The 10786-nt window shown below is 37.5% G+C and overlaps 1 protein-coding gene across 1 annotated transcript; it reads right to left on the reverse strand.

The window, feature by feature from the left end:
• Positions 1 to 277: 277 nt before the first annotated feature.
• Positions 278 to 8066, reverse strand: LOC135222282 (uncharacterized). Its single transcript, XM_064260390.1, has 6 exons — positions 7923 to 8066; positions 7006 to 7125; positions 4246 to 4355; positions 2791 to 2914; positions 1833 to 1976; positions 278 to 1556 (listed from the first exon to the last, which is right to left on the reverse strand). Exons 1-6 carry the CDS (start codon positions 8020 to 8022, stop codon positions 1462 to 1464), a joined length of 693 nt encoding a protein of 230 aa, XP_064116460.1. The 5' UTR covers positions 8023 to 8066; the 3' UTR covers positions 278 to 1461.
• Positions 8067 to 10786: the final 2720 nt, after the last annotated feature.

The following is a 10786-nucleotide window of genomic DNA, read 5'->3' on the forward strand; positions in this document are numbered from 1 at the left end:
CGGTGACTGAATGAATATGTGATTCTGCTAACAAACAGACAGACAGGTAGTCCCTAAACAGGCGGTCATCGGACAGTGCAGCGGAGACCCCAAACTCCAAAAGTAACCTCACCAGAGATTATAATGGGGATTTCATCTTTTGAGTGTTCTTTCTCAGTATTCTGGACACCTATATAGATAAAAATTGGATGCTTGCTCTAATTTCATAGTTATTTTTCAAGATCATTGTTTGAAAACTTCTTACAATAATGTTTGCTTTGATTTTTATAGATTTTTTTTTTTTTTTGTTTTTTAGAAAAAATTTATGGTAAAATACTTATGCTCTGACTTGCATGGGTTTATTTCCTGAATTGCTAAATCCAAGTAAATCGAAAAAGCATTTCTATCGATGTCATGTTGAGCATTGTGGCTACTCAAGGGTGTGAAGCAGACTTTTACTTGTACAATTATCGTGGATTAAGTGCAATTATTTACAATTTTATTTATGAAAAATTTCCTATTCACTTGCACGGTTGAACTCTTTCTAATTGTTTATCAAGGAAGTAGTGACACCAACAAAGCCACAATCAACATTGATATTAGGGGGGAAATAACTTTAACATTTTTCTGATTCAGTTCAAGGGTCAAAGCTGAGAGTCAGTATTGGAACAGAAAAGTAACTATTTCAATAGAAAATAAATTTCAACCAGTAAAAGCAAGGGAGATGCTGTCCATTATAGCAAATGCTGTTAAATTCAGTTTTCATGGAAAATAGTTTTCCCTCAAACAGTGATGTCAGTGATAGTTATTAGTAACTGCAGGTTCTGTATTCTCATCTGCAGGTGTCCTCTAGAGAGATGAAAATGGAAGTAAAGAAGGTATAGGAAGAAAGGAAAGAAAGGAAGAAAGGAAGAAAGGAGACAAAATGGTTAAATACCATAACCACTTTTGATACTCGCACCTACTTTATGACTGCTCATATTACAACTATCTATTGATTTTCGGAATCAAAATTTATAACACAAAACCTGACACGTGTAAATGCCTCAGTTAAATATTGTCAGAAATACAATTATATACTTATAGTATACCTTTACACAGAACAGATGAAGAGTGAAAAGCGGAAAGTAAAAGGAGTGATGTTCCACAGGCAATTTTTAGTACTTCGAAGTGATTTGAAGTTGTAGTGCTGGCTGGGTGTCCTGTGCACGTTTCACTTTCATACATATCGCAGTGCACAAGATTAATTCATATTACTGCACAGAGAAAGTATCAAGAATCATCTTCGAATAAGCTTGTCATCAACGTTATATTACTGGAGTTTTGCAGTGTACAGATATACTAATTAATTAATTCTCAGTATTAATTTACGTGTATATGATTAGTAAATTGCGCCTCACTTCGAAGAAATTCTAACTGTAAAGCAACAGAATGGTATTGCAAGTTAACTGCCTCCTCAACCAGGGAAGTCTGCTGTGGCTTTTACTGACAGACAGTTTTCCAGTAATTTCTGTCGCTCTTGCTCACCAAACTCTGTCCCGTTTCTTCTACTGTTTTTATTTTCAGCCAGCACAAATCTGTGGGAGAAGAATAAGAATGGAGGCAATATTCAGGAAAATATGAAATGGAGGCAATACTCAGGAGAAGTTAAAATGCTGCAAATAATGGGTAAACATTGCTTGCATTGATTCAAGCAATGACTCTTCGCAGAGTATTCGCTAAATAAAAAAGAATAAATTAGGAAATAACCATCAACTTCTGTTTGAAGATATGTTATTGAAGGGTAAAACGGAGATGAAGAAATAATGATCAACCATTCTGACAATTAAAAAGGTTCGCCGAGGCTTACTCACTCATGGCTCCATTGCAGACTACAGCCGAGCAACCATTGCTGAAGCAGTTTCGGAAAGCTTCGTGGAAAGGATTGGAGACTGCTTTGTAGTTAGGAGCATCGTTCTGCCCGGCGTCCTTCCCCTCATGCAAAACCATATGACAGCCTAAAGATAAATAGGTATATTGATGAACTGTAAAATATGCACTTCACAGTTAGAAAATGTTTTACATCATGAAATGGAATCAGCTGATTACTTTGCTTTTGTATATCCTATATTGCATTTATGTGCAGTTACATAAGTAAAGAAAAGGTGTATATGGCAAATTAGATTATGCTGATTTCAGAAGAGGAAAGTCCTGCTTTCTTCAGATCAGTGGTTCTTAAACTGTTTATCACCACGGCCCTTCTAAGAGTTGGTCCCCCCCCCCCACCACCCCCCCCCTGCACCTGGTATGAGTAACATTCACTCCCAGATTTAAAGGTAAATGAGAAAAGAAAGAGAAAGAGAAGAGATAGGGAGGTGGGTACATAATTACAAAACATGGCAAGCCCAGCGAGTGTACCTAGAGTAGTAGACTTTAGGAAACAAACGGCCTAAGGCGAGACGTTTGCATTTTTCTCATAAACTTTTAAATATTAGTTCCTCACTCTTGTGAAGAGAATAGCGAATATAATTGGAGAATTTATCATTTTTCCCTAGGGCTTGCGCCTCCCCTTGAAATTGCTGACGCCATCCAGTTGAAGAACCACTGCTTTAGATGAACTCAGGTTTATAGTGACAAGCGGTGGGCTGTTGGTATCAGGAATCAGCTTAAGATGAAGTTACACAAAGTGCACTGTTTGAAGCATTCGTTCCTAATAACAACTGTCTATAGTAATACAACAAATTCTTTACTGAAGCAATGTTTGTTGAATGCAAGAACAATCAGAAAGGCCTCTTTCTTTCCTCCTGCATTAAAATGAAATATAAATAGTACCTGTCTTTCCCATCTGAAGCTGTTGCAGAATCCAGGCATTTGCGCTACAGGTGTATCCCTCGACAGTTGGTCCTAGTTGGTTTCGGGGAATGTCATAAGTTACCGGAACACCACCTTGGGGACACTGAGATAACAAATAGATTATGTTTCATTATTTCCTCTGGGTTCTGTTGACTGATTATTAACAGGATGGCTTCAAACATTGCGATTAAGTTACCTGGAAGAACTCTCTGTTCTGAGAAGCAAATACTTCTGCAAACTTCTAACAATTACCAGTTTCTTTTTGGCCAATTCTAGGTAGCTATAAAATCGCTTAATTTCATATGGCAAGAAATCCTTTGCGTATATGGTTCAAGTGATAGTTTTATTTCCTTTATATTTATTCATTTTGGTTTTTAGTGTAAAATATATATGCATACCTAAATACCTATTGAACAAGGAATAAAAGACATTTTAAAAATCTTTAACACAAGAACTGAAGAAAATAGATAATAAATCAATAATTATTTTCTAAACAACTGCAAACCACTGTCCACATAATATTACAAAAGATCATATGTCTTCAGATTTGGCCTGCTGAATGATTCATTATACAGTTGAGTGTGCGCATGACTGAAGATTGAGCCAGATAATGCAGGCACGGTCTCGCTTCTTAAGCGGCTACTTAGCGAGTAGTGTTTTTAAGAGAACATTTTTATGCAGAGTCACCCGCACTCCTACAGAATAAAGAATCAGCTACGTGGAATTTCCCCCATATTCAGTGGCTGGACCTGGTCACTTGGGAATTCCCCTCAAGAGGTTTCTTGCCAACTTATATCTGGCAACTGATGACTGAAAAATTTCCTGGCCATTTTTTTTATACAACTCAAAAACTCGCCAGTTATTTGTTCGCACTGAATATCAGGTTCATGTTATTTTGATTACTGCTAAGGCCACTGATTTACTATTCAACTTCAAAAATATGCAAGTCCATGATGCAGGAATTTTCTAGGCCAAATATCTTATCTGATCAATACTAATCACTTAACCTTAAGTATTTTCTTTTGTTGAAAGCTTCCCGTGCTCTTCATAAAACAACAACCAAGTCGGCCTAGGATTTACAACAATGTTCATATTGGATGACTCATTTGGCCACCTGCCTCTTCATCCCTTATAAGGAGGACTGTACAGGCAGCAGAATATTCCTCATTTCGAGGTTAACTGGGAGTATTATAGAAAAAATATCATTTGTCTTCGCTGGAAATTAAACAACTTACTTTTTTCGAGGCCAATATCAACATCCTACTTAAACCAAGCCTACATTACGTATATTTTGGTTGCGACATCTCCAAAGAATTCGGCTACTGTACTCACCATTATAAAACTTTTGAGTATTCTTTGAATTCATGATCCATACAAAGGGTTTACAAACTGAAAATGAATTCTGACAAGATAAGGGGAAAAAATAATGCTAACCTTTTTTGGCACTGTGTAAGTAAAAATGTCCCAGCCACTCTGTTCTGACACAGATGAAAGTCCTGACGTGATGGGCGTTGTGTTGAGCAATTCACACGTATCAGAGAGACCTGGAAAGTGAAGACTTATTGTACCTCTGAGGTGCAATGTGTTCAGAGAGGAAAAGTTTCAATTTCCATCTATCAATCCCTCAAGGGTCTATGGAAAAAAAGTCCGATTCTACATATAACCAGTGGCATATATCTCAGACTTTCTTTAATAAGAACTTCAAATAATGAGGTTTTTGTATTAATATGACACTCAAATGTTAACTAACGAAGGGACATCATTGTAAGACTGATCTCTTGATTAGGTATTGTTCTAAGAATTATTTTCCTGAGAGAAGCTAAAAGAGACACGATGAAATTGAATTTTATTCTGTGGCCGAGTTGCAAATTATTGTTACACCTCGCTAGCTGTTTCCTTACAATGATTTCATTGCATGACCATTAATAGCGATAAGTCTAAAGAAACGTATAATTTATATGAGTGACGTATAGACCTCCAAAATTCACCAGCCACCCTGCATCCCGCACAGCTTCCACGCCTCCTCCAAACTAATATCGCAAAGCAAGCTGATCTTAGACTCCCTGGATCGCCGCAAGGGCGACAGTGTTCCCTGACAACACAAGCGCACTAATGACTAACAGTTCATACTGGGAGGCTTTCTATCCTCCTTCTGCAGCGAGGTCCAACTATTCGATAGACTTTTACTCGAAAACGTGAGATGACTAACATACAAGTAATCATAAGCAGTTGTTTCCGAAACTAATGAAGTATAACTTGCCCTCTAAGCTGGTCCCATTTATTCCAAGGAGGTTGGGACCAGCTGTGCTGGATGCAGGGTGGCTGGCTGGTGATTTGTGGAGAGCTCTTTAGAGCCAGGATATTCGTGGAGAGGCAAATGGCCTGAGAAATTTCTTAATAATTCTGCTGAGGAATGAGGTGTGTGTGTGTGTGTGTGTGATGTAATTCTTTCAGGGTTAAATTTCTATTCGTGTTTATTTTATATAATTGTTTGGCTATACTATCCCATGTATTAAAATGCAGTTCAGATTGAACCTAGAGCACCCCTGAAGAAGACCATAGGTACTTGGTAGAAATAGCTGTCAGCTAAGGATTGAATGAATTTGACAGTATTGTAGAGATTTAGTTATCCCTCCTTCCAGACTGGAAAAAGGACCGGAGACATTTCAAGATTTTCCAGTAATTAATCATAAACTCAAATGATTCATAAGTAAATTATCCCAGAGTGACAAATGAACCTTTCACATGAAGCAAATGACAATAAAGTTCCATTCCTTTAGAATGCCAGGAAACGCAAAGGCCTTAAGGGGTCTGTGACCCGCACCCATGTCTAGAGTTAATGATCACAAGAAAAGTAACAGGTTAATGAACGTTGGGGTTCTGACCATACATGGCTGTGGGGCAGGTGGGGAGAAAGAATCGGCAGATGACCTGTTAATGGAATGGAAGTTAGATTTTCCCCATGTGGGCATGAATGGTAGGGAAATGGCTGATTGTTTTTGGAGTAAGTAAAAGGAGCAGGGCGGTGTAAAGTATAGAGCGAGGGGTATCGGGGAGATTCTGGAACAGATGTGAAAAGGTACGAAAGCGTTAATTTGAGAGGTGCAATGGTTATGCAGGGCATGGTGAAGGAAGAAGTTGTGGTAGTTAGTGTGAATACGTTTGGACTGGAAACAAAGTGACAGCGAAAGATTTTTATTGAGGAGGAAATGTTGTTGTGATGGTGAGCCTGTATGGGGGGGATTGGAAAAAGATTGAGTGATATATTTCTCAAGAGGATACATATGTGCCTTGCTTTGTTTCGAAAACAGGGAAGGGTAGTTTTAATATAAAAATGTTGAGGAAACCCGTTTATCAGATTTTGTAATTGTGCAAATGAGATGAAAAACCAGGTTACTGGATGTGAAGGTAGGAAGTGGAGTTACTGATGATGGATGGAAGTTCAAATATGATTAGTCTTGTGGCCATTTCAGATATTCTAAAAAAAATATTTAGCAAATTCACAAAAGAGTTTTGGAATCCAAATCACTTCGAAAATTGATTTCCCATGGCTGATCAACCGTCGCTGTCATTTTATTTTCCAAGTTTTATCTGAATCAGCATCGCCATTCTTTAGTGAAGCACTTCGGCCACAAATCTCAGCTAAAAGGACCACCAGAATTACCCCGGTATGGAGTTTGCTGTCTATCAGTAACTCCACATCCTATCAATACATCCAGCAACTTGGGATTTCATCTCATTTGCTCAAATACAAAATTTGATATAGGCTTTTTCTCAACATTTTTATATTTCTCCCTAGAAACGTTTAATTGCCATAAATCAAGACAAATCCGACATACATTTATTCCAGGAAGAGAAATTCTGTTCATCTCTCTTTCTGTCACCTACTGCCATTTTTGTAGTTACCCATTAAAACTACCCTTTCCTGCTCTCCAAACAAAGCAAAGCACATATGCATTCTCTTGAGAAATACATCACTGATTTCTTTCCAGTCCCACCCATAAACACCCACCATCACAACATTTTCCCCCTCAATAAAAACCTTACACTCTCATTTTGTATCCAACCCTTCTTACGATCATGAAGTTTTCGTGCAACGTCATAAATATGACACCGAGAGACGTAAGAGAAATGTCGCCTTCCATTTTCTGTATAATAATCTAAAAAGTAGGCACGCCACCTCTGGTATCTCACCTCCATAATTAAAGGAGAGGCATTCGGGAACGTCGGAGCATCTCACGGAACAGAGCACAACCGGGTAATGATGAAATGTGAACAGGACAGCACCGGTTGTCGTGATGCGCTTCCCTGGACCTGAAAAGCAGAGTTCGTTCATCATCACACAACTGGCAAAAGGTTCTTATTCTTGAGCCGAACTGGTTTAGCAATTCCAGTGGTCGACAAAATCACAATGGCTGCGAGAATGATTCAATAAAGTACTCAAAAATGATAACCTGAAATTTTCCATAAATATCAAGTAATCATAAACAATTTATATGAAATGTGGCTATACGTAAATACAACCATTTATGACAAAATATTGGATAATGTTTCAGGGTAAAATTGCGTATTAGATGTCATAATGAAAATTTGGTTTACTATCTGTAGACTTTGAAATTCCTGGGCAGAGCTGTATTCAAAAAGATTTCCTCTCGATGATTGTCTCAGAAAATAGTTTAGCAATACAGTAACGTCACCTCTGTGTCACCCTCAGGAGGGAGTGGGTGAGGTGCTCAAATGTTAGTGGAGAATGAATCGTCGCGCTTCGATCACAATATGTTCACATTTATGACATTCGAGCGCCATTTTCCCTGACCTCAGTTATGGTAAGCCTGAAACTTAGTTAAAATCTGCAATCAGAGCCTGTGAACCTCCACCGTAGCTTGTGCAGGCAGTTGGAATGAGTAGTTTTCTTTACATACGCACGAGCCTCAATAAACGAGATAATGAAAGAATCCTGGGTCCACTTTCAGCCGCGAATCGAAATAAATGCATTCATTTGTTCTTTGGTACATGATGAGTTAAAGGGGAGAGAGAGAGAGAGAGAGAGAAGAGAGGAGAGAGAGAGAGGAGACAGAGAGAGAGAGAGAGAGAGAGAGAGAGAGACTTACCTGTCTTTTTCCAAGAAAAGGATTGGATTTGCGCTTCTGTTTGGGTCAGAAAGTAATGAAGGAGGAGCAAAATGTAGTTTCGTGCCTTGTTAACTCTCATAGTTATCCACTTGTTACCTTCACGGCTGCGATCTATTGACAGACCTGCAATAAACAGAACAAATTGTGCATTGACGAAATATGGAAATGTTTTTTTTTTCAGCTGAAGCACAACTCAGGAAATATATATATATATATATATATATATATATATATATATATATATATATATATATATATATATATATGAAAGGCCTAGAGTTTTTGATTAATAATATATTGCCAATATGTTCGCTGTGACCTATGGAATGTGAAGAACAGTGGAGAAGCAACGACCCGAGAAAGCTGACGAATAGTTTCTGTGGATGGCGTGAGATAAAACTGCATAGTTAGACAAGTCAGTGTACTCAGTTCATGAACTCGCTTCTCAAAGTGCCTTTGTGAAACTGGTTGCGGCCAGTATTGTGAGGCGCTAACGAACTGTGTGTTCGTATGTGCGTGTGCGCCTCTTCTATTAAAAATGGTGGATACCCAAGTCTATGGGGATTTTAATAGAGGCGTCTTTGGAAGAAAGGCAAGATGCCGTGGTTTTCACCGGGAGTCTTTTTATAATATAGTGCTTTAAATAGTCCGGCTGCATGGGTGAGTTAAATTACTTTAGCCAAAGGGGTGGCTTGTTATCTGTTTGACATTTTTGTGAGGATATTCAATCTTTAATCTCTGATTGTTAAACTTGTGTGTGTACTTACGAGTGTGTTTCTCGTGTCTTTGAAACAGACAGTTCTGGCAAAGGGGGACCGAGAGTCTAAGGGGGACAGAGAGTCCCAGATGGATAATTGACATTTTGGTGTGACTATATTCACTGTTTAGACATTTTGATAGTGGGGTTAACTGAGTTAAGTTAGTCTGTGAGACTTGATTTAGACTTGATTTACTGTCTTTCAATTGTTAAATAAATGGTTATTTTTTATATAACTTGGCTGTCATTTTGATTACCTGACAGAATGGAGAGAAAGAGATTGTCGGAGAGAGAGAGAGAGAGAGGGGTCGCTTGGAGAGAGAGAGAGAGGAGTTGCAGAGAGAGAGAGAGAGAGAGAGAGAGGGGGGCTGTGTGTATTAGTTTGCCTTGATGCTCGAGTTACACGTTTACCAAATGAATAATGAGGAAATATCCTCATTACAGGTTTTGGTGGCAGGCGGTGAAAAAGGTCTTTTTTATGCCTGGGAACGCCAATGAAGAGATAGGTGACCAGTTAAAAATAAAGGGGTTATGGCTTAGTGATAGTTTTCGAACGACAAAGCCTTAGTGGGATTGTGGAAAATTGTTAAACTGTTAGTTTTCAGTTACTTAGTGAGAAAAAATGAGAAATATCTATCTGTTAACTGTGCGAAGGGGAGTGGGAAGGATTTTATTGGACTCAGCATTTTTCCCAGGGAGTCAGCCTAGGAGCAGATGCAGCACTCAGTATGACTTCTGTATGTAATGTCAAATGCATCCCGAGATGGCCGTGCGGGTGTTGTTATTAGTGCATTACGCGAATTCCGAGTTCTTTTTGTTCCCGTTATGGAATGGTGAGTGTTAAAATACAGTTTTAAGGGGAGGGTTTTTTTGAATATTTCAGTGAAATGGGACTGGTTCAAGAGGTCAAAAAAAATTTTTTTTTTCTTCTCTCTTGGATGATGAGAAAAGGAAATAAAAAAAGAATTGAAATGCATTGTATGGGTGTATGTTTTCCTTATGCCTTGGAAGACACAAAAGGGGAGACACAGATTATTACTAATATTTTTTTTTATTGTGTTGGAGGGATTACTTTGAAAATGGTGCCGAGTGGTGATGTATGGTGATGCCCGATGCCGTGAATGGTGTTGTATCTGTGTTGTGTGGCAATGGTGGTATATCATGGTGTTGCATCTGGAGAAATTGTGTGTCATAAGGTTCAGCATTACTGGTGTATGCTATTTGAATTTCGCCCTTATTTGAGATCTTTGCAAGAGAATTGTTATTAGGGAGAGTTATTTTTATTATTAATAATTATTATACTTGAGATGTGTCACGAGAGGGTTGCTTAAGTATAATTATCATTACGGGAGACATACTTTACGAGAGATTTGAGATATTTCATGGGAGATTATTTTATAATTATTACAGATAATTATTCATGGATAATTATTACAATGATTGATGGGAGAAGTCTTGCGTTAATTATTTGTTGAGTTTTTGTAACTTTGGAGAATATTTCGGTCATTCGCGAGTGACAAGTTTTGCTGAATCTTGATGAATCTGGCTGAATCTTGGTGAATTGTGTTGAATCTTGCTGAACTTTTGCTGAATTTTTTGCTGCATTTTTGGAGAATGGACAAGCATTAACATTGGTGATATTTTTTTATACTAGTACTAGTGATTTTGATGATAGCAAATTTTGGTGATTTTGCTGATAATGATGTTTCTGATACTGAGTTTATATATAATATATATATATATATATATAATATATATTATATAATAATATATATAATATATATAATATATAAATATATATTATATATAGATATATATATATACTATATATATATAATATATATATAACTAATATGTGGGTGCTGTAGTGCTATCAAGGGTGGTGAAATCTTTTTTGAATTTGGGAGGAACTAACAACACATTATTTTTGTTTTTTCCCTTTTTTTTATGAGTTCAGCAGATTTGCTTGACATCTAGTGAGTTACGAGAAATAGTTGATAATGCTGTTGATTTTTCTTTTCTCCTTTTTTGGAAGTTAGCCATCGCTGACAAGTTTTTTTTACAAAGGGTGAATTTGAGTTTATTT

Source organism: Macrobrachium nipponense, chromosome 3 (assembly GCF_015104395.2).
Source record: "Macrobrachium nipponense isolate FS-2020 chromosome 3, ASM1510439v2, whole genome shotgun sequence".
Taxonomy (NCBI): domain Eukaryota; kingdom Metazoa; phylum Arthropoda; class Malacostraca; order Decapoda; family Palaemonidae; genus Macrobrachium; species Macrobrachium nipponense.

Excerpts from the sequence above, each read along its gene's own strand:
- LOC135222282 (XM_064260390.1), bottom strand. The coding sequence starts at position 8,022 with ATGAGAGTTAACAAGGCACGAAACTACATTTTGCTCCTCCTTCATTAC. Across the intron at positions 7,126-7,922 it reads CTTTTCTTGGAAAAAGACAG|GTCCAGGGAAGCGCATCACG; the intron begins GTAAGTCTCTCT and ends TCTGCTTTTCAG. Across the intron at positions 2,915-4,245 it reads CTTACACAGTGCCAAAAAAG|TGTCCCCAAGGTGGTGTTCC; the intron begins GTTAGCATTATT and ends TTGTTATCTCAG.